Here is a 27,374-nt window from a genome sequence, read left to right as displayed (position 1 = left end):
AGGATAGTTTTGCATTTGATAGCTGGGATTACTTTTGTGTTGGATTTGAGTGTTAGGCTTTTTCAAATTAGAGTGGTCTTGAAAGAAACCAAATTTGAACTGGAAGTCGTTGGATAGCATGTTTAGAGCACTGTCCAACGAACTGGGATTTTTGGTTCTCATGAGAGACCCGAGAGGCTCTCTTAATCCTCTTAGCAATACTCTAAGTGCTAATCCATTTACATACTGACACATGACTTCTGATATTGTAGGTTGTTTGTTTCGGAAATACGAATCTGTAAATTCAGAAGTTTTTGGATTCGTTCATAGAATGAAAAGGGTGATTCACCTGATTCTTGTTTTAGTTCAGCCATTTCAAGATTGAGAGTAAAGCAATCTCTCTTGTCCATGTAACTATTGATCAAAACTTTTCTTACGTCAGGCCATGCATAAGTGTTAGAACTAGTAACAATGTCAAGAGCTGGGCTTTTAATACGGGCAAGAATAGTAGAATACAAGTATTCGTTTTGGAAATCATCTGGATTGGCAGTTACGTAAAATTTCGCTACAAGTTTGTCACAAATTGAAATAAAACGATTTAGCATAGTAGGCTCTCCTGAATAATCAGGGAAAAAATATTATTTGAAATAATGAATAATTAATAATATTCAAAATTTATAATTTAAGGAGTTCTCCTTTCTATTTATTCGAAAATCAGAAAAAATATAGATAGAACAAATTCGCATTCAAAATACACGCCAACAATGTCAACAGCTGATTGGGATGGCTGCAAGATAATACGCAAAGTATTAAGAGTACACAAAGTAATACTTTGCGCACTAGAGCGGAAAAGTGATTCTTTGCGTTCTGTAATCAGTGCAGGAATGGTCACTTTTCAAGGTAACTGTAGGAAAAATATTTTAACATATTCACAAATCCGACTATAGGGTAAATGCAATTAGAAAATAATAACCAGGAATAAAAACATTTTGTAGACAGCACATGAACAACAATATTTAATCATGTTTTTACATTTTATTCGAAATTCATGATATGCAACAAAATCTTACTTTTTGCGTTAATATTTCAGGATAAAATGAAATAATATAATACTAACATCACAGTCATCCATAGAGTTGGCTGTGTTTCAAAATGTATATAAAAACATATCCAAATGCATATTTCTGTTGCTAATGACAATTATTTAAATACAGAAATATAAAGCTGAAATATTTAAATATTTTTCTCTGAATGGTAGAAAGCTTGACTGTAATGTGATACTATAGCATTTTCTCAATAAAACTCAACTAGTGACAATCAACTACAGCTTTGATTATACGATTATGCAGGGTGTTTTTAAAATAGACCAACAAACTTTGTTAGAGGTTTCCTAACATAAAAAACCCAGAAAATATAGGTCCTAAAATTCTTTCTTACAGAGATTGTGATGGAAGAAAATTGCACATTCATCAAATTTTCAATTTTATAAATATCTGGCAGTCTCATGAGAAATGATCAATTCTTATACAAAATTAGCTGAGAAATGGAATAAAATCAATTAGAAATATGTACCTTCATAGATAATGGCTAATGGGGGAAATATGCCAAATAAGTAACTTTGATGTAGGTAAACAAGTCAAGGAGTTGGTCGGTCTACTTCAGAAACACTGTATTGATATAAAACAAAATAAATTACATGTTATAAATATCATGCTTTACAATTTTTAATTTCTAATAACTGACTTTATAATTACTCCAATCAAGTAAATCATTCAAGATTCACCGTACAAAGGGCCGGATGAATAAAACGAGTAGGAAAAGTTTTTGACTTGCAAGTCAAGTCTACAAAGTTTTTAAACTTTTTATAATGAGCAGATGAGAATGAACTTCTGAGATTACGGAACTTCTGGAACGGTTTGCTTGCAATTATTTTCTCGCGAGTATATTCTCATTACGTTTATTTATTTTGCTACGACGAATAAAACTACGCTGGCTGTGATAGTAGGGTTATTTTTAGAGCCCTGATGAAAAACTATACTACTTTACTGAATCCATCTTACCGAAAATTTCATTTGAATAAGCGAAGGCGTAGTCATGTTTAGCAGCACAATTTTTCGACAACGCTGGGAAACCAAAAATTGTTTCACAAATCACAAAACTCATGAATTCCTTCAAATCTGGAAGATTTTTCATGCAGAAGAAATCCGATTAAGTGCAATTGGAAAAAAACAAATAAAATTATTGGCATGGGGAGCAAATTTTTTAAGTTCAAAATCTGATGAAAACAATGTAGTCAACATGCTGGCACATAAATTACATAAAAAAGTACAGACAATTTTTGTTCACAACGTCGTTATTTCGTTAAATACACTATTCACTAGTACAGAGGTTCCCAAAATGTGCGCCGCAAACTAGTGCCAGGTGCACCGCCGTTGTCTATCATAGAATCACACTATAAAACAGTGCGGATCAGTCTGTGTGTGTGCCGTGAAAAATATATTAACAATCTTACGTAAAGTAAGTTAATAATAAATCACTATTAAGAATATAGACTGAAAAAATTATCATAATAAATAATGCAATGCGATATAAATAAATTATACTAGGTGCGCCGCCAAGCTTTATCTGTACTCAAAGGGAGCCGTGGGTCAAAAAAGTTTGGGTACCTCTGCACTAGTAGGAAAAGTCTTGTACCAGGCTACCATGTATGAATTTACAAGTATCTTCTTGCCATGGAAGCATTTGCTCCCGCTTACTGACACCAATTTAGGCACTTCTTTATAGTTCAACTCGACTCACAAGCATTTACTTGCGAGTAAAAAGTTCTATTCCCTTTGAATTTTGCGTTTACTTGTCTGTTATCTGTCCGATCGAAAATTTACTTGTTCTACTCGTTTATATTCACCCGGTCAAAGTCAAATTCGAGTATTAATCACACATGCTATTACAATTCATTTTTCAAACTTCACGTGAATACAGTAGGAGTAGGAGTTATTGATAACAAATATGTTTGAGTTTTAAAATACAAAATCCATGTAAGCATATAAAAACCGATGAATAAGAAAAATAGTTTTTATGAATATTTTTATAAATGAATAAAAAGAGAATAATTGTTTTTTTGTTTCATATTGAGTTGAATGTATGTTGTTAATTAATAATGGAAAATCATAATTTGTAATAGGCAAGTTATTGTTTGGTATTATACGAGTTATAAAACCTGTAGGTGCGACTTGAGAGGTCTCAGAACATCAAGCCTGGCACTTCTGTACAGTTCTAGTAAGTACTGTTCCTCTTTTAGGACCCGTAGCGCTCTCCTTATTCTATTCTTTTAAAATAATTACTGTAATATATACTTTTTTAATATTTAAAAATTCAAAATTAACTACAAATACTATAATTATTATATTTATTATAATTATGATTTGTAATTGTCATTGAAATAAATAAATAAATAATTTATTGTGACATGAAAATACAAATGATGGATAGAATTATCTCAACTTGCTTTGGGAATTTGATAATTTCCACTTTTAAGGTCAGTTTCACACATATACGATTACGTTCGGCTCGGTTAGTTTTCGGTCGCTGCCGAAAACGAATTGAGACCTTTATATCTCACAGGGTTCTTATTAGGTTTTTTATTTTCATTCTGAATACATGCTCCAGTCGCCTCTCCCATAGTGAATATCGATCATCAATGGAGAAGATTCCAGCTGTTCTGATGTGGATTATTTACTTTATACTAGATATTATATTTTGTATTATATTATACTAATATTTTTTATTTGTTACATGTTCTGTACCACCACACTTTGGTTTAGATCGCACTGCAGGAAGCAGTCGATCCATTTCAACATTTGACGAACTTTTATCCTACTCAATTTATTAAATTTCAAAATAGATGATCCACTCATTATCAGGTTTAAAAAGTAACTGAACCGAGCGTTTGTGAAAGATTTCACTTGTTTGCTGTACCTTGATAACTAATTTGAACCTGATGAAATGAAATCTATTCGTGTCGAGGGGTGTGTGGTTTCTACTCGGTACCTTACCCAATTCAAAACTAATTCGTTTCACACTTTTCGGGATTGACCGAAAACAAACTAAACCGTATACATGTGAAACAAGCCTAATGAAACCTATTCGTGTCGAGGAGTGTTCGGTGATGTACCGAATTCAAGACTAATTACCGTTTCGGAATAAACCAAAAACGACCAGAAAGCTTTCAATGTTTGTATTGTTTCAACGATACAACCAACCACTTCTATTATTCACTTCATTTTATAAGCTAACTGTTAAACAAAGAAAAAGTATTTTTGCTTTTTCTGCCCTAATTATTTATAACTAGCATAACCAGATGATTGATTTATTGAATCTAATTACTTGTTGAATTCAAAATATCAGAATAATCTAAAATTAAAATGGTCTGAATTAAATCTTAAACTAAATTATTTTTATTTGCAGAAGTAATCACGATTTATAGAAGGCATTACAAATAAATAATGCAATATTCTAGAGTATAATTGCATCTAACAAGTGATAGTTACATTTTCACACAGAACAATAGCCTACAATGTTCTAAAATATTCTTGGTGCTAACAAATAATTATTATTTAATATTTACAAACATTAACTTCTATCACGAATTAATCGTTTTACAAAGCAGCCAACACAGCCGGACAATATATTGCGCAGGTTTTACATTGGATAGTTTTTCAAGTTCTTAAGGTTCTCAAGTCGATTCTCAAGGTCGATTCAAGGGTAGAAACACTTTGGGTAGGGCCAGACAGGCAGTAAACTGTCCATCAAAAAAATGGTTCATAATGCAATGAAGTATGGATAATTTGGATAAAAATGGAAAAGTTACAGTGTCATTTTTGAAGGAGACTCAATTTTTTCTTCAGTGTTGACATTTTACTAGAGAGGAAAGAATTGTAACTTTGAATACGTACAAAAAAGCGTGTGTGTAATTACGGCCGTCTTTGTCCTAAACTCTTGTGTAGACGTTGCGAGATGACGGAATGCCGTCCAACAGATAATCTTGCCTTGAAGCAAACGTTGATACATAAAGACCGTGCTTTTTAGTTGAGTTAATTGCTGCATTCATAGAAATGGTGAATATAACTGTTTGGTGTGGCATTAGTGGAAACTTTATTATTGGTCCTGACAAAACGTCACTTTTAATTCAAATCGTTGTCTAACGATGTTTTGTCACAATTATTGACAAGTCGACATATCAATCTCAATTAATACTGTAAAGTGCCAACATGCCAAGCATCGAGAGAAGCTATGCAATTTCTAAGACAACCTCCCCTGGACGCCTTCGTTGCGTGGAGTGATCTTATCGGTAACCAGACCTATCACCTTCTGACTTTTTCTTTTTGGGCTATCTGAAAGCACTTGAATACATCACCAGAAATTGGAAGGCAACACATTTACAACAAAAGAAATTCGAGCAATACCACGTGCAACGCTTCAGAGGAGTATGGACAAGCGCCACACCGTCTAAATGATAGAGTGGACATAACGGATGCCATTTTCTCACGTAATCAATGATACAATTTTCCCCTCTACATTAAAATTACAACATTAGAGGTAAACACTGAAAAAAACCTTGAGTTTCGTTTGAAAATGAGTTTGTAGCTGCAACTTCAAATTATCCATACTTAATTGTCCCAACCCTGTATAATAGTCAGAAAGTGCGTCTATTTATTTACAGTGCGTCTATTCACAGCGCTTCTGGTCACATTCCCATCATATTTTCAATTTTGCCTTTTTTGGCATAACATTCTACTGCAAAAATATGCACGTCTGGCCCTACCCTTCCGGTCAGTTGCTCAAAATTACAGTTGAATGTAATCAGCGTAATATTATGTCAATGGAACCAATTAACGCCATTTCACGGTGGCTAAATTCAACTGGTTATGAAACTAATATTCAGAAATAAAAGATCCAGCTTCTATATGTGCATGCAAAATCACCAGTCTACACAAATCATATTAATATAGTAATGATTAAATTATTGAAAATTAGGTTTGCATGATGAACTAATCAGAGTCAATATCGACTGTTTCGTACTTCATTTCAACTTTTTCTACACAAATCAATTCGCAATCTGAATCTGAATCGGCTGTTTCATTTGCTACAGCTGATGAGGAGTGTTTTGCCGCCTTACCCACATGCTGCCTGCAACCGATCACTTTTTCCAAATCGGCCAGCTTCTCCTTCAGGAACATGTTCTCCATCTTCAAGCGATCGATCAGCAGGTCTTTTTCATTGCATTCCTTCGGTGCGTCCTCAGTTTGCACTGATTTATCACTGTTGGATACTGGAAAAATACAATTGAAATTACATTAAATTAATACATAACAAATGTATGATCTAAACCAAAACGAATCATGGAACATGGGATAAAAATAAAGAGAACATGAAACAATATCTCATTTAATTGATAAGCATATTTGCATTGCTTTTATTGCTAGAAAGTCCTGACGAAAGTTGCATCTCGCCTAATAATATAGATTTGAGTCGTCAATGGGCTTCCCTACTGTTACAATCACTTAACAAGGGAGAGTTATTTAATGCGCTCTATTCTCTAGACCACGGTCATTCATACTCCAAATAATATATAATAGTAGAATATATTATTTCAACAAGTGAAAAAAGTAATTTTCAAAAAGTGTTTACTACACTCGACAAAAGTCAAGTTTATAAGCCGACGTGAACATAATAAATACATCTAAAGGTGGATTTTGAATTGTGCGTAAACTGCCGACGTCGACCGCCATTTTTGTCTGGCGACATTCATTTTTCCCAAATTTCAAATGTGATAAAAAAGCTGATCAATCAAATTCGTTGTTTGTGTTTATTATAAAACTATCAAGATATTTAAAAAAAATATAAACATATTGCCGTTTAAAAATATAAACCTAATCTCTCCCTTTAAAATATAATTCAACAGAACATTGTGATGAACAGACAATGTGGCGTCATTTCTCGGTAATTAAAATTAGTAGACGAATGTCCGGTTTCTAAAACTCTTAGGGCCGGTTTCCGAGCTCGGGATTTATAAGTTCTGGACTTCAATCAGCTTAAACCTAAGGCCGCATTGCAGGCTGGTTCTACACAGCTTGGCGGGGTTGTCATTTGAGATTAGTGTCATCCGCATTGCAGGATGACTGTTACAAAAAATCTTTCAGACAACAATGTAACGTATCTCCTGTTAACGAAGAAAGTCGATAAAAATATGGAAAAAATAACTTTGGAAAAGATTCAAATCAGAAACAAGGTATGAATGAAGATACTGTATCACATTCTAAATTCAAATAGGAAAACAAAAAATATACCTCACCTGTTTTGAGGTCTTTTGCGTTAGTTATGTCAGTTTTGAACTGCACGTTGGGCTGGGATATAATTGGCTCATTATCGGTTGAAAACTCCTGGAAGTCGGTTCGGACACTACTGATTAACAAGCATGACAGTGGCTCAGGATCAACGGTTTCTTGTTTTATCTTTGGTACATTTGTACAATCCATGTATTTTGCTGTAACTACTTGTTGTTCATTGGTTACGCTGTTGTGTAGGATTCGCGGACGAGATTCCTGATTACTTTCGCAATCGATTTCTGTTTTTATCCTTGGTGTTGGGTTGGTTGTGGAGTATATTACACTCTCTGTGGTTACTTGTGATGCCTCTGATGCTTCTTCACCTATCGAAGGTGGCATCGAGCCACTTGATTTTCTTCTGAGACGGGTACACGGCGAAAATTCAGGATCGTCATCGTGATCCATGACGATTTTCGAAGTTGGTTTGTAATCACAGTCTCTGTCACGTTTCATATTATACAAAGCCATCATCATCTCATCGGCCATTTCCTGATCGAAATCAGAATCTTCATTATCAGAATAATCCTGATGAGTTCTCTGTTGTTTCTTTTTCCTTTTTACTGGTTGATAGACCACTTTTCGTTTCATATTTTTCATTCTTTCTCGAAGTTCTTTCCGTTGTTGTATTATCTAAAAACAAAACACAAAGATCAGTTGCTAATCAAATGATGTATCACAATTCTGCGAGAGCAATATCAATCATCATTATAGCAAAATGAATTTAATAATAATAAAATTATTATCTTTGATAGAACTTTATTTTTAAATAGTTAGTTATGTCCGTTGAACGCATTGTTCTCAAGATATGAGCATGGTTGCAAAACGCTGAAAAATGCACCTTTTAAACCACCCTCATCCCCTTAGCACATGAGTTAGGAATGGGGACTTTTGATATGTTCTCCTCCTAACTAGTCTTAACAGAGCTGCATAGTCATCAATTTTGTTTAAAACATTCCCTCCAAATTCCTTTGTCAATTGGTCTATTGTTGCAAAAATGGAGATTTCACACTCTACACTAAAGCTGTTGCAAAATGTGTAGGGAAATTCGTAGAAGCGTGAAATTATACATAAAATTGAAGAGAATTCAATGATTTATAAACTCATAATCAGCATGTATTTTTCCCGTCGATTTTTAAAAAGTTATAAGAGCGAAAATAGGAAGAAATTTGTGGCAAACGTGTTTTTTCAAAAATGTCACAGCTTCAAGAGCGGATATCTCGTAAATTAGAGGAGATATAAATAAAAGTAGAATGAATATTGTGGGGAAATTATGTAAGCTCTTTTATTTGTTATAAGACAATCAAGTCCTTAAGCTGCGTTTACACTGTGTAACATTGTTAGAAAACTTTGGTTATATAACAAATTTAACAAAAATTAAAAAAAAAAAAACTCGTGTAATTTGTTACATGTAACTTCGTGTTTTAAAACATAATTTCATGTTATATAACAAGTTTTTTCTTTAGCTACGTTTACACTGTGTAACTTTGTTATAAAACGTTGGTTATATAACAACTTGAACAAAAATGTTATAAATTCATGTACCTTATTACAAATGTAACTTCGAGTTTTATAACATAATTTCGTGTTTTATAACAAGTTTTTAATTTCCCGCACGAAGTCGGTAAAGATCAAAGAAAAATTATAACGTTTTGTTACATGTAACATGTGTTTTACTACGTTTACAAAAAACTTCGTTTACGTTGTGTAGAACGTTTTACTACTTATAACATGTTACAAGTTAAAGAATGGAGTTGAAATAGGTGGTGGGGGAAGTAGCTGAATCATCAGCTGCTTGGCAGTTGTTGACAATTGACAGTGGTGATTGCAGGCACGGATCCAGGGGGACGATCGCCAGTCAATATAGACATGAAAAAGGGGATGTGCTTGGATTTTATATTGTAGTTCTAATTATTCAATATTATTCAGTATTGTTTGGATACATAAAAGAAGTCCAGAAACAATTTTTCCATGCAAAATTTCCTTGTGCTAGATACACGATGGCCCAAAAACTTCGTATTTTCGGCTCATTTTCCAGTTTTCATTTATTTCTGCAAAATCCTGTAATCGGACACAAGAATTCGTTTTTGCCTTTTTTTAGATAAAATTCTTAATAAAGACTTCTTCATTGTCATCACATTAAGATTTCGCACCATGATATAAGTTTATTAGATCATGTTTAGTGAGAATCACCCGTTAGATGCTCTTAATTTAGTGGAGAGACGCGCATAAGGACACCTCAAGGATCGAAATTTCAAATACTCATAACTTTCGACTCAATGATCAGATCTCATTGTACCACAGCTCTTTCTTCTCAGCTCGTCAAGACGGGTTCAAAAAAAATGCTTCATGAGTATTCATGAGTCGAATTCGATCGAAAAATATGAAATTCATTCCTGAGTGTAGATTAACTAGTATTTCAATACACAAAAAAATGACCAATAATTCAGAGCTCGGTAACCCATAATTATAAAAAATACTTGATCTTGAATTTTAAAATTGAATTTGATTTTTTTCTCCTCTTTTAGTTACTGTAAACGGAAGAATATGATCGTAATGTGTAAGATTCGATCATAAAAAATCAAGAAATCGAAGATACTGACCTCATATTAACGGTCTAGGAAGTGCTATGATGGGAAACAGTGATTCAAGATGAATTTTAGGCAACTGAGATCGTAGAGGATGGAATTGTCTACAATTTGGAATCAATCATGAGTTTCTATTATATATCAGACTCATTTTAGAGAATCATCATTTTTAATATCGGCTGTAACTTTCTAATAATACTGGAATCGAAAGTATTCTTCATTGTACTGGAAAGAGAAAATACTTTTCCACATCCTTACTGGATTTTTAAATTTTATCCGAAGTATTTCCCAATACGCAGCTTTGAATACTGGTTAAAGTACACTCAAGGATGAATTTTATATTTTTTGATCGTATTTCATTTATGATGCGTGCGTGATTTGAAATAGAAATAGAAATTTCTTTATTGACATAAGACATTTAACAAAATGTATGGTCAATCGTCATATATATATATATATTATATATATATATATATATATATATATATATATATATATCCATACATACATACACATATAAAGATATATACATATACACATACATATAATATTAAACAAAAAATTCAAAGCACAGAAACAATACGATTCTACAGTACAAAGTAATTTACAAACCCATTTTCACAATTCATACATACGAAAATCAATTTCATAAAAATCAGCCACTGTATAAATGCATTCTTGCTGCAGGATAAATTTAACAGTTTTTTTGAAACTCATACAAGAAAGGCTTCTAATAGATAGTGGCAAGAAATTGTACAATTTTACTCCAATAAACAGCCAGCTTTTTTGTGATCGTGAATACCTGAGGTATTCAGTTCTTATGTTATTTCTGTGCCTCGTATTATGATTATGGACTTCAGTGCCAGTAGCCAAATCCCCTTTATACGTATGTATATAGAGAAGCAGGCTCATAACATAGACGGACGGCAGAGTCAACAGCTTAAGTTTTTTGAAAAGAGGCCTACAATGAGATCTTTGGTTTTCATTCATTATTATTCTTACTGCCCTTTTCTGAAGCCTAAAAATCTCAATGGACCTACTGCAATTTCCCCATACAATGATTCCATAAGACAACAATGAGAATATCTGAGCATAATAAACATTTAACAAAACGTCAACATCAACAACTCCACGCAATCTTCTTAACATATATATTAAGATAATTTCTTCTTAACATATATATTTAGATAATTTCTTACTTAGGGACTCCACGTGCGAGAACCAATTCAGTCTGTTATCAATATATATACTGCTTGGTAACCTATTATTATAACTAAAACTAATATCACAGGTTTTATCTATATTGAGTGTAAGATGTTTTGCTGAGCACCAATCAGTCACAATATTTGTACTATTTACAAGTAGGTGATCTAACTCTAATGTGGTATTAGCTTTTATTTTTAAACCCAGGTCATCTGCAAACAAGAAACCCTCTCTGGTAGCACAATCAACATTTGAAGGTAAGTCATTTATATAAACTATGAATAATAGTGGTCCTAGTATGGATCCCTGAGGAACACCATACAGTACATCATTGCCACTGGACAGAAATCCAGATTGAAACACAAACTGACTCCTCCCCTTTAAGTAAGATTTAATCACTCTAACAGACTGAATTTCCAAACTATAATATTCCAATTTTCTTAATAACAGATCATGGTGGACTGTATCGAACGCACGACTCATATCAAATGATCTGAAAGTAACAAGAAACCTACTCTCAAGATCCATTACAACTTGATTTGTTAATTTCTGCACAGCCTTACTTGTGCTACACTGTTTTCTGAAGCCAAATTGCTTATCTGACAATAATTTATTTTTTTCGAAATACTCAGAGAGTTGCTCCTGCATTATCATCTCAAATAATTTAGAAAATATAGGCACTATTGATATTGGTCTAAAGTTTGATGGATCATCTTTGGAGCCTCTTTTATGAATAGGTATTACTTTTATTTTCTTCCACTCAGGAGGAAAATCAGAACAGTTAACAACATATTGATTGAATAGGTAGGCTAATACTTCGCATATATACTTCGCAGAGATTTTCAATAAAAGAGAATTTAAGCCATAAATATCTAGACATTTACTATTACTTAGATTATGAATCATTGCATAGACCTTCTCCACAGTGACAGACTTGAAAGAAAAATTACTTTTTGGCTTCTCAACCCTCTCCAAATAATCAGAAGAGAGCAGGTTGCTCTTTGGAATCCTACTGCTAAGGTTTGCTATGTGTCCTGTGAAAAAATTATTGAACTTTTCTGCAGTTATTGAAACGGCCTTGACGTGCTGAGAAGAATGAGCTGTAGTACAATGAGATCTGATCATTGTTTCAAAAGTTATGAGTGTTTGAAATTTTGATTCTTGAGGTGTCCTCCACTAAATTTATTCTTCATTAAACTAAGAATTGATTGAGGGGTCATCAAAATTAATTTTTTCTTAAAATTTTACTTATTTTTGAAAAATTGTAACTCAGTACTCATTGAAGATGGAACGTTCGAAATAATCTCATTTTATAAGGAATTTCATAATCTGAATAAAAGGCAGGAGCAAATTTTTCTCATCGATCACAGGATTTGGCGGAGATAACTTAAAACAGGAAAATTAACCGAAAAAGTGAGGTTCTTGGGCCACTCTGTATGTAGCACAAGAAAATTTATGTATCCAAACAATATATTGAAAAATCAGAACTACAATAAAACATGCAAACATAGAGATTTTGCAAACACTTAAAAACCGCCGATTTATGTAGTTACATCACAATATTTTATACTATCGTTATTCAAATTGCATTCAATCTTCATTCTCACTAATCATTACTATACTTTGCAAAATTCGTTGAATAAATAGCGATACTGTCATTTATTGTAAATTAGTGTATAAGCCAGAAAATATTGTAACATACTGAGACATACAAACGGGCGGCTGTAGAAGCAACATTCGTCCAAATTGTCTTGCTACCAATTGCTACTGCTCTTTAGTGAGATCCACTTTAAACTGTCAGCATTATTTGAAAGAGAACAGCATTGATGCTATTAATAAGTATGCTGATACACAACCAAGCTGCTCTATGGTGGCATTCATCTTCAATTGAACGGGAACAGCATCGATATCATCATCTGTAGTTGCCATGATGACTGCCACTTATGGAGACCCACAAACTGATGTTTTTGTTTTATAAAATGTTACAAATTCAAACTATCAAACTTTTGTTGTATGACTAAAGTTTTATAACTTATTTATTTAACAAAAGTTACATATAACCTGTTACATATAACAAAGTTACACAGTGTAAACGAAGCTTTAGGATACATAGTTTTTGAGTTTTATGCGAAGAACACCAATATTACCTAAAAATCAGACTATTCATCATAAATCAGCTGTCTAGTGGACTATAATACTATCCGTTCAAAAACATCGAACATCTTGAAAATGTATCTTTCCATCAACGTTAGTAGACAGTTGTTGTCTACTAACTTTGTCTTCCAATAAGCTAAGGCCATGATTCTAGTTTGGAGTTTAGAGTTATTGATAGAAAACATTTTTTCACATTTTTCTTTTCTAATCTGATGATTAAAATTGCAACAAATGTTATTGAAAAGAGATTGATTTCTAAAATCATGAAAAGTGAGAAATGAAGTTTGTAGGAAATCAGCATTATGGTAGTTTATCCTATACTATTAAACGAGCAACTTCTGTTTATATGTTTGTATGTTGTATTTCACCGGATCTCGAAAACGGCTCTAACGATTCTCACGAAATTCAGAACATAGTAGGTTTATAATATAAAGATTCGATTGCACTAGGTCTCATCCCTGGGAAAACTCGCTGAAGGACATTAAAATGATAATTATTATTTCATCCTTGGAAAAACAGCTGATAATAATTATTTCGTCGTCTGTTGGTGATGGAAGTGAGTGAGCGAGTTCATGTGTGTGGGACTGTGTCAAAATTATGACTCAGCTGTTGAACTTTTGTAATCATTGAATCAGGTACATAGTGCCGGTTGCAAAAAAGCCGGGTTATTTCCAATCCCGATTAATTCCAGTAGATCAATCTTTTTGGAATGGTCTTCTCTGATTTGGTTCACGTGAAGTTAATCAGGATTAAAATTTAACCAGCTTTTTGTGCAACTGGGCCATTGTGAGGGGAATTTTTGTATTCCTCTGGGAATTAATCTCAATTTACTGTGATTAGATAGAAAATTTCTGTATAAATGTTATTATAATTTCTTCTTTCGAAATAAAGTTTTTATGCTTTCGTACTCCAGAGCGAAGCTCGGTCCCCGATATTTTTGTTAATTTCAACACACCGACTTTTCGCCAACACGACAACACAGAATGTTCTCTGATGAGTTGATTGGATTGGCATATCGACGGCAGCTAGACCTGATAACAGCGCTCACACTCACATTCCGGGACGACACGTCACGGTACTATAGGACAGAATGCTCTATGTTTATTTAGAATTTTTTCTAGACATTTTAAATTGTTAAATTATTTAGTAATTTTTGAGAAAACATAACAAATTTGAGAAAGTTACAATTTCACACGAATTGACAACCTTGTAATTTCTTCGGATGGAGGGCCAAGTCTCAACTTATTTTACACGGACTTGGTATTTTCATAGCTTCATGGTATTTCCATGTATTACATGGAAATGTAACTCATGGAAAAAATGTATGAAATCTTTCTACTTACGAGTTTTCGTAAGTTTGAATATATATTCCATGATAAGGTATAGTTATATACTATTCAGAACCTTACAATTCAATTTTTGTTCTTCTTATTGGTCTCACTGTTTCCAAATCAATGTAGGAATTTGCCACAGTGCGTAAAATATAATTTCAAACTTTGTTCATTATTCAATCAATCAAATAGTTCTTAATTTATCATTGAATTTATACAATGAAAATAGTGTCAAAATAAATATAAAATAATCTACAATATTATCAGTTCAGAATGTCTTATATTGAATGTAATATAATTGTTTTGTATTCAAATAATTAAAGTATAATTCAATAATAAGGTATAAATTCAAACTGAAATGATTAGAGTTATATTATCAGTGTATTGGAGTTTCAGCTGGATACGTTTTATACTTTCACACTATTCGATACTGCTTATACTGCTTATCGTCAAAATATGATTTCTAGTGAAAATCATTTACAAGCTTCAAGAATGTAGATTAAATTTTGGCCGCTGTGAGAATCAAGGAGCTCCAGGCTACTAAAGATTTTTTCACGAACACACTGAAGACTAGGCAAACCAGAAGAAAGTCATTCATCAGACAAAAACATGCATTTCAACAATCAATTTGCTACGGTCATCTGCAGACTTGTGTGGAGGGTTGATGGCTTTGTATTTTCATTCCCTTACTTTCACTCCTTCCCAAACGCTCTCTCTCTCATAGCGCTCTCACTTCTCACTAAGAAACTTGTACTGTTTTTAGCCCTACACTGGTTCGTGCGATGGACTGAAAATTTTACTCCCTTCCGGGCCATAACTAGAAATAAAAAACCTATAAAGATGTGATAAAGTTAATATTATTATATCTAGTATGATTAGTTGGTTTCAAATGATTTCATTTTGGAGGCGGCCCAATTTAGACAAGTGATTCAATCAAAGTGTGTTAATAGAATAGAACTAGTAGTTCTGTGAGCAATAGACCTCGCGCAATTATAAACCGCAGCCTCCTCTTATACTGTCCATCAGAGTAGATCCTGTCTGCATGTCGTGTCGGCGAGATATCAGTGTGAATACGGCTAATGACTGTTGGGGTTGGTGTATCAAAAATGCTAACATCAAAAGTTAATCTCCTTCAAGACATACTGGCAACAGGACAGCCCAAGTTCAAAGCAGAGAAAGTTCGAGAGACAATACTATATTATTTTTGTTATTAATTGCATGCGTTATTGCACGTAATCAATAGTTCATTTATTTATTTTTTTTATTCACAATGGAGACAACGGGTTTCCCCGAATATGTTTCCTTAACAATAAAAATTGTACAGATACAAATGAAAAAAGAAAAATAATACGAACTTATGCAATAATAAATAATACAAACAACAAAAATACCACCTTATTCAAAAATGAAAAATACAAAGATTTCAAATACTTATGAAAAAAGTAAAAATAATACAAATTGAGAATATAATAACAAATAATGAACAAAAAATTGTATCAATAGAATAAATAGCTTTTATAACTGAACGACGTCCCAAACCATATTATGCACATACACACTGATACACCAACTATTTATTTCATCAGATCATGCTTTCATAAGATTCAATTATCATATAACGCTTCCCGGAATTTAGCGCGAGAAAACCAGAAGACATCTAGGCGCCCAGACAAGCTGTTATAAGTTCTTTGCATCCTATTTAATAGTGCATAAAAATTGCATTCAGTGAGGCATGCAATTTATAGTCTACATAGCTGCTGATTTTTTACCAAGTTACATTGAGATATTGAATCGCATGCGTCATGGCATGCGATTTGTAATCCACTCGACAGCTGATTTATGATGAATAATTCTATAGTCAGATTTTTACTCTAATATTGGCGTATGAAGGAGGCTCCTTTTTCCTTTTATATTATCCTTGAAATGCAAAATTTCCAAAAACCTTGTATATACGTCGACGCGCAATTTAAAAAGGAACATACCTGTCAAATTTCATGAAAATCTATTACCGCGTTTCGCTGTAAATGCGCAACATATAAACATTTAAACATTAAGTGAAATTCCAAACCGTCGACTTGAATCTTAGACCTCACTTCGCTCGGTCAATGAATTTACATTAAGTAAGTAATGTATGTAGTATCCTACCTAATATACAGGATGTCTGAAAAAGGTGCCTATACGTCAGGTAAAAGAGGAGAAAAGTTATAATTAGCTTATGTCCGAAAATGCTTAGTTACCAGTTATACAGAGTGGAAGATTTCAGTTCGCCTGCCGAAACAAAGCCCTAAGGGTATTTGTTGGCTGTTAATTAAGATGTACAATTTAGCGTAATTTATGTAAAATGAACTGAAAAATTGGATAAAACAGTTTCCAGACCTTTAGCTACAGTAATTTTTAAGATATGTGACGAAATACGCGAAACTTGGTCCCGAAAAACAAGTTCCTTTAAGGTTTGAAGCAGATTTACTATGTTAAATGTACAATAAACACAAAATATTTTTCTACAGATTAATTACATGCGTTTTGAATATAATTAAGGATTATTTTTTTAACCTTCATCCGCTCGCGCGGGCGGCAAATTGGCCGCATTTTTAGAATTTTTGTTATATTTCCTAAACTGACAATTAGTGAGTGGTGAGAGTGCCATGTTATCCACCCCCACTATCTTCCCTAACTTGTTCAGCCATTATCCAGCTCAGTTGGTGACTTGCTTGAGCATAGGAGTGATTTTTAGCGTGTGACTACCGGTGAGCGGCCAAACTGCCGCCCGCGCGAGCGCTTGTGTTGGGATCTCCACCAAGAATTTTTCTGCAAATATATCTTCAAATTTACCATTTTTATTCACATTACAATGCATCATTTTCATTTCAAACCCATTTCTAATGTATTTATTTTTTCAAGTAATCTCCTATGGCTTGTAAGATTGCAATAGCCTAACTGCAAGAACACATTGGAGTGGATTAGATACTTCTATGTTCATTTTTTAGTTCATTTTTTCAGTTCATTTATTGACACACTTTACAATTTACAATAATAAATAATACACAAAAACATTACAAAACAATAATATAAAGTGGTTAGGTAACCTCATTTGAAAAAACGTGTTGAGGCACCATCACACTGAAAATAAAGAAAGAGTAGCTTAGAGCCTAGCTAAAATTATATAAAAACTTGATAAATGTTTACAATACAGAGAAAAAAATATGTTGAAGAGTACTAAGAGATAAACTGTCCCTTCATAAATGTATCATTCACTGCAATATGATAATATCAAAAATACAATATAAAAGTAACTATACTATCTAAACAGAAACTCAACATCTTCTAGTGAAAACAACCAAGATTTCAATTCCTTGAGAAAAGTTCTTAAACTTAAACTAGAGGACACATGGAAAGGTAGATAATTATAAAACTTTAAAGCACAAAAAGTAAAAAACCTACGAAAAACCTATGTTCTAGTGGATTGTAAAATTTTACTTATTATCAAATAGATATTCATCAAAATATGTGAGATGTAACTACAATTTTTTCATTTCAACCAACCCCTGATATTTCAAATGAACAACTTTTTATACGACTAGTACGGCCGGTATTACACTAATTCTATGACATAAATGAATTTTTGCATTTCTCTTAGAGTCAGTTTCCGAGCTCGGGATTTAGCTAAGTTCTAGACTTTAACTGGCTTTAAACCTTGGAGTCAGAAAATTGGCTTTCCGAGTCAGAGCGTTAACGTAGTCGAGGACTTAAATAGACTCTGGAGTTTAGAGATCACGTTAGACCCTGGAGTTTGTCACGATGTATATCGTAACTAGTGAGGGGAATGGAGTTTAGGGCTAGTTTGAGGACGCTCAGTAATCTCTTGATGAGATCTCGTTGTCCAAAGAGCAGGCCGGGCGCTGAGCTACTGCTCAACAGTGCCGCGCATCCTTACCCCCTCCCTCTCGGCTACTGAGGAAGGCTCGTGAAGAGCTAGTAGAGCTCAGTCTAGGGCGGGTGTCCAGTGCAAGCGGTCGGCAGAGAACCAGTGAAGGAAGCAGCGCGCAGCTAGCAAGATAGTACAGCTCGTATCCTGAGTGTACTCCGACTCCTTCGACTACTAGTTGTGTCTTAGGTTAACTGGAGTTGACCGAAGGCCCTGGAAGCTCCGAGATTGAACACTCACAGCGGGTGAGTGTTGTTCGACCACTTCGACGACTTCTGGCAGCAGCCTGCCTGTTTCGACCAGTGGCGACAAGTCAGGTTTTGGCTATACCCTGGTGCATCATCGTTAGGACCAGGAAAGGTAAGAGGACCTCGAGTAAGGCTCAGGGAGGCCTTTCTCGACCTCGAGACGCGATCCTGCCCGCAGGAAATAGCCGGTGCCCGAGGTTAGGGACCCGGTGACCGACAGCGACGGCGAGTGTAAGGGACTTTCCTACCTTGCTATTTCCAATAGGAAAAAAAAGAGGACCTCGAGAAAGGCTTGGGAAGGCCTTTCTCGACCCCGAGACACGATCCTAGTCGCAGGAAATGGCCGGTGCCCGAGGTTAGGGACCCGGTGACCAGTAGTGACGCCCGGTGCAAGGGCTCTCATACCTTGCTATTTCGTCCTAGAATAGCAAGAGGACCTCGAGTAAGGCTTGGGAAGGCCTTTCTCGACACCAAGACACGATCCTGGCCGTAGGAAATAGCCGGTGCCCGAGGTTAGGGACCCGGTGACCAGTAGTGACGCCCGGTGCAGGGGCTCCCATATCTTGCTATCTCGTCCTAAAATAGCAAGAGGACCTCGAGTAAGGCTTGGGAAGGCCTTTCTCGACACCAAGACACGATCCTGGCCGTAGGAAATAGCCGGTGCCCGAGGTTAGGGACCCGGCGACCAGTAGTGAGGCCCGGTGCAGGGGCTCCCATACCTTGCTATTTCGTCCTAGAATAGCAAGAGGACCTCGAGTAAGGCTTGGGAAGGCCTTACTCGACCTCGAGACGTGACCCTGGCCGCAGGAAATAGCCGGTGCCCGAGGTTAGGGACCGGTGACCAGTTGTGACGCCCGGTGCAAGGGCTCCCATACCTTGCTATTTCGTCCTAGAATAGCAAGAAGACCTCGAGTAAGGCTTGGGAAGGCCTTTCTCGACCTCAAGACGTGATCCTGGCCACAGGAAATAGCCGGTGCCCGAGGTTAGGGACCCGGTGATCAACTACGGCAACCAGTTCCGTGGCTCTTAAACCCTGCTATTTCGGATCCTAATAGCAGGAGGACATCTAGTGGCAATCGGGAACGTTCCTCCCGTATCAGAGACCCCCCTCACGGAAGACACCAGATCGTTCCTATTCCTCTCACTCCACGCCCAACCCTGGTAGGCAGTGCGAAAGCATGGCCCCTCTTACCTAAAAGAGGGAAACATTTCTCCAAGGTACTCAAGACCTTGTTCCAACCCCCAACTCGAACGAGGGTGGTTGACGGACCCCCCACCAAGCCTCCCGTCCCCTACTGCGGCCCACCCCAAACGCCGACTGAGTCTAGCCGGTCCAGAGCGACACTGGGGATTCTGATAGAAGAAGGTGTGGGCAAAAATCTACTCAGAAGTTTATAATTTCGCTTTCTGAGTGATGAGCTTATAAGTCCAGGACTTGAATTAGATTCTCGCCTCTTTCCGAGTCGAGGGTTCATCAAAAATCGTTAAGTTCAGAACTTAAAACAGCGTAATTTTAAACCCTCGTCTGGGGTAGGGTTTTAAGTTCTAGACTTAACTGAGCAAACACAATTCAGTTATTGTTTTGGAGTACATGAAAAGCCAAATAGATGCCATGGAATACGTAAATTATTTGGATTATTCCATCTAAATTCATAATTTACAGTTTGCAAGTTCATTTTGCAATAAGAATTATGCGTAAAAAACTAACCTTATTTTACGAATGTGACATAACCTAAAAATGTTCAAGAAAAATAATACAAGGATTGGCTTGTAAATTATATTCCGAAGTAATTAATGTCAATTGTTATTATATCCCAATTAATCAATGTCATATTCAACATATTAATATAACAATAATAAAATTTTTATTCCAGTTTTTTTAAAAACAAATTCGTTTTCAAAACTCAATAGCCTAATTATATTTTTATTCCAAAATCACTGGTTAGGATCCAGTGATCAATAATAGCATAACGTAAAATAAAATGTTTATTCATTCATTTTTCAAAAGGTTAGGTTTTGTTTTGAATAGGCCTACAAAGAAATCGAAACGTATTTTCACAAAATAGATTGGAGAGCATGCTCATTTGAATTATCCCTTTGCAATCAGCTGTTTTCGTTTTGCTATAATGCCAACGATATAACAGCAACATATTGTGAATTTCCCTCATGTTTACTACATTAAAGTCCTGGACTCAAATAAGTCGAGAACTTTATAGACCCCGGAGTTTAGAAGATAAAATCGTGACTCAGAAAGTCGATTTAGACCCGAGCGCTTATTTCAGTCCTGGACTCTGTAAGTCCAGAACTTATAGATCCTGAGCTCGGAAACCGCCCCTAAATGTTTGTTCCGCATTTACGGCGAAACGCGACTGTTTATTCGACAGAGGCTGGCTCAAACAGCACTCTGGTTTGTGGACTGTATCAATTACATCGAGAACTTTTTGGGGTTGTCTGGTGTCGGGTAGCAAGTTGAACAATTTGCACAATAACATAGGCCTACCTTCATGTCTAAATCCTCCTTGCTTCTAGGATCCCGGGTCCAGATCATGATACGAGACGAGATAACACTTGTAATAAATCACAATAAATCAATAGATCACTTTGCAAGAAATTGACATTACAAGAAGTGATTTGTTCGATTGGCTGGCAGTCGGCAACTGGCGCAATTATGCTATGCGCTTCACCCTTCAATTGCCCCCTCCACCACACAACGCCAGACAACAAAGGGGAACATTGATATAACGTCCAAACATTCCGCCCATCTTGGAAGAATTTCCAATAACAAAAAAAAAAAACACCTATAACGAACCCTACTAGGGAAACTAGGAGAAAAAATATCTTCATTCCTCAGGGGCCATTGAGGAGACTTATACAAAAGGAGTAGGAGGCCCACGGAAAGGAGAGGATGGGACGAGAAATAATGACTATGTAAAACCACTATAGATAAAAACAAGAAACAAAGCAACTTGGGAACCTTTCAACTTTCGCAACGTTTCAAAGAGAGGCATTAATTCGTAAAATAAAATGGATTAATAAAATTGCCGAAGCTGTCGAAAAGGATCCGAAAAATGAAAAAATAAAGAATTTATTGAAAGTTATGGGTGAGCATATCGATCACCACCAGGTGGAGTTCAATGATATAATAGATAAGATGCAGAGCTACTATAACAAACAAAATCCTCAATTGGAAACAACTGAGCTTGAAACACTGATGAGCGAATTTGATGAGATGTATTTCAATGTCAAGGCTATTCTCGAAACCTTACCATCCACTCAAACAAATTTGAATATTAGTTCTTCCAATGTAGCTTCTTAACCTTCAACTGGAAATATCTCGTCAGTTGCCCTACCTAAGCTTCCTTTAATGACTTTTGACGGCGATTTGAAAATTTGGAGTCAATTTAAAGATTTATTCGAAGCCACGGTTCATAATAATGGTCAAATTGCTGACATACAAAAACATATGTATCTTCGGTCTGTACTGAGAGGCGATGCACTGTCAGTCATTTCTGTAATCCCATTGACAAGTGATCATTATGCTGAGGCATGGAAAATATTATTGAATCGCTACAATGACTCTTACAAGCTGACTGACGCATACTTGCAAGCAATTTTTGATATGCCAGCAGTTAATAAGCAACCAGACTCGCTACAAAAATTCATCACTCATTTAGTTGAGTATATTGCCGCACTAAAACCAATTGGTCATTCAGTTAATGACTGGTCGATTCCGTTATTATTTGTCTTGCGTAAAAAACTGACTGAAGAATTGAGAGAGAAGTGGCAGAGAATGCTAAGAAATGGAACAGTATCCGATTTGAAAAACTTCCAAATATTTTTGAATGATGAAGCTGTTATTTTGGAGGCTACCAAATCCACTGATTTATTGGGGTCATCTACATCGTTAGAAGCCTCCTCACGTAAGCAGTTTGGGAAATCGAAACCCACTATGGGAAATTACAAAGCTTCAGCTATGATTGTTAAATCGAAATTGGACGAGCTGAAATGTATTGAATGTAATAATTCTCATGAACTGGAAAATTGTGAAGTGTTCTTGAATCACAAACCGTCTGATCGATTAAAACGTGTAAAAGAATGGAAACTATGCAAATGCTGTTTATTGGCAGGGCACTTTATTAGAGATTGTAGAAGAAGGAAGCCGTGCAGTCACTGTAATGTGCGTCATCATTCGCTCCTCCATTTAGAGCCGAGACAGCCGCCTGTTGAAAACACCAACACATTGGCCGGTAATAAACAAATGAGCAGGGTAGACGTGCACGACGCCGCTGTTCAAAGCCATCAAACATTTGTTACTGACTAAGCTAAGAAAGTATTTTCGAATGTAAATAGTTCCTTAGTATTGTTACCAACTGTTAAATTGGGAGTTCGAGGTAATCAAGGCAATTATCATAAGGTCAAAGTATTATTAGATAGTGCAAGCACCGAGTCATTTATTACAAGGCGATGCATGAAAAAACTGGGTTTAGTGGTGCAGAAAACACATAGTTTGCCAATATATGGATTATCTGATACTAAACTGGAAGTGACAGATGAAATTACTAACTGTGAATTTGAATCACCGAACTCCCCTTCATTAAAAATTACCGCGTTGGTAGCTGCTACAAAATAGCAGCTACAAATCAGATAAAAAATGCGTACTGGGCACATATTGAAGGACTGGATCTAGCATATTCTAAATGTTTCCTTTCAGAGGAGGTTGATATTTTTTGGGTGCTGAATACTTCCCCTTCATTCTGACTGGAAGAAAGGTTATTGGTCCAGCGGGTACACCATCTGCCCTAGAAACTATATGGGGCTACTGCCTGATGGGTAAGGTATCAGAGGAGAGTTCTACTATCTCAAATAATCGGTGCATGTATTCCAATGCTAATTTAGAAGAGTTGGTGAAGCGATTTTGGGTCGTAGAAGAGCCACCTAGGACAAAAAATTATTGGAAAGTGAAATGGCTTGTGAGGAGATATACAAATCAACTGTTTGTCATTTGAATACTGGTAGATACATTGTAGAATTACCATCCAAGGAAACAAATACGAGTGAGATATCGGGATATCTTGAAGGTAAAACTAATGTTGGAGAAAATGTTTCCATGATTCGAGAAGAAGAATTGGGAGATAATTTAGAAGAAGTTCCAGGTAAACAAGGTATAACCTTCAACAGTTATTTACCGATCAACGGTAATTTAGGGAAAGAGTTGAAAGTGATTCATAGTCCACATGAAATCAAACCAATGGGAAGACCCATACCGAAAAAGGAAATTGGAGAAGATGTTTTTGAAAAGGAGAAACGGAATTCGGAAGAGTTAGATGATGATAGACAGGATAATGTTGAAATAAAATGGACAAAATCCGAAAAGGGAGAAGAAATGAAAGAGTATACTCTAACAACTATGTCGTATGGTGTATCATCATCGCCATTTCTTGCTATTTGTACTACGCATCAGTTTATTGAAGATGAAGAAAAAATGTTCCCTGCGGATCTGAAGCCTTACGGTTTTCTACTTACATGGATGATATAGTTACATCAGTCTCATCAATGGAAGCAACCAAGCAACTGCAGTCTGAGCTTACTGAATTGTTAAGCAAAGGGAAATTTGAATTGCTAAAGTGGGCCTGCAATCATTCTACCATTCTATCAAATCTCCCTCCAGAGCATTGCGCTATTGATGCAAAAGATTTCACTTTGGAGTCTGATAAAACCATTATAATTCTTGGCTTCCAATCGAATCCAATTGGTGACTACCTATTCTACAGGGTGAAGGTTCCATCCAGTCTAGCTACAAAACGAAATGTTTTATCAACGTTAGCACACATTTTTGATCCATTAGGATATTTAACACCTTTCATGTTTACCTTCAAGAGTATAATTCAATATCTATGGCAATCGGGTTGTGACTGGGATGATATAGCATCCGTGGAGATAGTGAAGAAATGGGAGCTTTGTGTGGTTGTCCTAGTAGCTAGATTATTACATGAAGTTCAAGAAGTGCTTTCAAAAATTATAAACATAGATCATATTGCAGCTTGGACTTATTCAACTGTGGCATTGAGTTGGATTCGGTCTTCACCTCATCGTTGGGCTACGTTTGTGACAAATCGTGTAAGTCAAGTACAGGAACACCTGTCTACAGAGCAATTCAGATATGTGCCAACCGAATGTAATCCAGCTGATTGTGCTAGTCGAGGACGATTGCTCAATGAGTTAATTGGTAATTCTCTGTGGTGGAATGGTCCTGATTGGTTAGACAAACCACTGGAGTGCTGGCCACACCAAACCCACGGTAATGATGATGAAAATTCCAAACAGATTGAATTGGAAGCAAGAAAAATTACTCTAGCAACACAGAGTAAAGAGTCAGAGGAATCAATTCAATCGGTGAACTTGAGAAATCGATGGAGTTTAATCAAAGGAATTGTATCCTCATTCTGGAAACGTTGGCAATTGGAGAATGTATCTAGCTTGCAAACCCGAACAAAATGGTACAGAAAACATAGTAATGTTAACATTGGACGTATGGCTCTCTTAAAGGAAAGTAACCTACTCCCTCTTCACTGGAGTCTTGGTGGAATAACGAAGATATTCCCTGGACAGGATGGAGTTGTGAGAGTAGTGGAGGTACATACTGCAAAAGGAAGTCTCACAAAGGCTGTCAATAGGGTATGTCTCATCCCTATTGATGAAGATTAGGCCTTATTGAAGGGAACTTCAATAAGTTTAGTGGTTAGTTTTTTGTTTCCCGTTTTACATGTTTGCGAGGTTGCAATATCGTAGGCCGCGGCCTTGTATTAGAGGTGGCTATGCAAGTATCCTTTGAAAAAAGAATAGTTCCAGGTACTGTTACAGCTAGATGACGTTCAAGTCTTTCTCTACTTATCGACACGAACTTCCCAGTCCAACCTTGTGGCGCCAATGCAACAATCTTACGCAATAATACTATGACACAATTATTCACAAAAATATTACTTGTTCTACTCAATTTCCAACTTAAATTGAGCCCAAATTTCTTAAGAATACCACAAATAAACCGTATATTCATCTACAATGACAAAAACAAGCCATATACACAGAAAAACCAAGAATAAAATAGGCATAAAAAACAACAAACCTATTAGGCAATATTTCAAACTTATGTCCTATTCAAATTCAATTAACAAATCAATCCCGGACGGTTGGACCATGTTTATTCGACAGAGGCTGGCTCAAACAGCACTCTGGTTTGTGGACTGTATCAATTACATTGAGAACTTTTTGGGGTTGTCTGGCATCGGGTAGCAAGTTGAACAATTTAAATGGCTAAGTGCACAATAACATAGGCCAATCTGGATTTGGACTTCATGTCCAAATCCTCCTTGCTTCTAGGATCCAGGGTCCAGATCACTATACGAGATGAGACGACACTTGTGATAAATCACAATAAATCAATAGATCACTTTGCAAAAAATCGACATTACGAGAAGTGAGCTGGCTGAGAAGAATTGGCTGGCAGTCAGCAACTGGCGCAATTATGTCACCCTCCAATTGCCCCCTCCACCACACAACGCCAGACAACAAAGGGGAACATTGATATAATGACCAAACAGCAACAATAGATTTTCATGAAATTTGACAGGTATTATCTTCTAGAATTATTGCGCACGACGAATATGTAATTTCTTTAAAGTTTATCATTTCAAGGATAATATACAAAGAGAAGGAATTTCCTTCATAGTCCAATATTACTGTAAAAATCAGACTATAATATTATTCATGATTAACTGTCGAGTGGATTAATAATTGCATGCAATTAATAACTCGAAGCAACTCAAAATTTACTCTGATGGGCAGTATTAGAGGAGGCAATGGTTAATTACTGCGCGAGATCTACTGTTGAAAGAACTACTACTTATTTTGATAAAACAATTCCATCATTTGCACTTACTGTTGGACGCTATAACTTTTCATGGTAATTTGGTAAGACATACAAAATAGATGAATGGGAAGTCCAAGTTGTAAGACCCTATACAATAATTATTAATGAATGTGAGCAACGAAAACAAAAAAAAAACATTCCAATGTAGCCTCTGTAGGGGATAGAATACGAGTTTTATTAATTTTCATATTATTCCTTCTTAAAGGTGTTTGCTACTCTATTCAATATTCTTCTACTTTAGGCTAAATAGGCTAAAACTTAAACCATTGAGATAAATTGGTGGGATTTTTTTTGAAAGAGAAAACTGCTTCTATTATCCAGGTGGATGAGGTAAAGAGAAAACTGCTTCTATTATCCAGGTGGATGAGGTATTTTTCAAGTTTCAAGAATATGTTCCTGTGGCGAACTCAGAAGTAGAGGATATGAATGATCCAATTAATAGACATTATTACATATGCGAATAAAGGACTTTTGTAGAAGAACAAGATGTTTAGTCAATAAATAAAAATTGAAGATATAAATGAATATATTATCAATAAATAAATGGATCTCATTGTAGCCTAATAATATTACACCTATTGCGAAACGATTCGATAGAATTTAATTCATTAGGCATTTGTACTAGTTAGAATTAAAT

At 35.5% G+C, this 27,374-nt stretch overlaps 1 protein-coding gene across 2 annotated transcripts in view; it reads right to left on the bottom strand.

The window, feature by feature from the left end:
• Positions 1 to 968: 968 nt before the first annotated feature.
• The window catches only part of LOC111060321, a 41,412-nt gene continuing 15,006 nt past the window's right edge, over positions 969 to 27,374 (bottom strand). For both annotated transcript variants that reach the window (XM_022347982.2, XM_022347983.2), the window contains exons 7-8: positions 7,331 to 7,994; positions 969 to 6,307 (exon numbers count right to left, since the gene is read on the bottom strand). In XM_022347982.2, the coding sequence (XP_022203674.2) occupies positions 6,027 to 6,307; positions 7,331 to 7,994 (945 nt within the window). In that variant the 3' untranslated portion in view covers positions 969 to 6,026. The remainder of the gene's footprint in view (positions 6,308 to 7,330; positions 7,995 to 27,374) is intronic.

Source organism: Nilaparvata lugens, chromosome 4 (genome assembly GCF_014356525.2).
Source record: "Nilaparvata lugens isolate BPH chromosome 4, ASM1435652v1, whole genome shotgun sequence".
NCBI classification, from domain to species: domain Eukaryota; kingdom Metazoa; phylum Arthropoda; class Insecta; order Hemiptera; family Delphacidae; genus Nilaparvata; species Nilaparvata lugens.
This window is presented reverse-complemented; position numbering and strand designations above follow the sequence as displayed.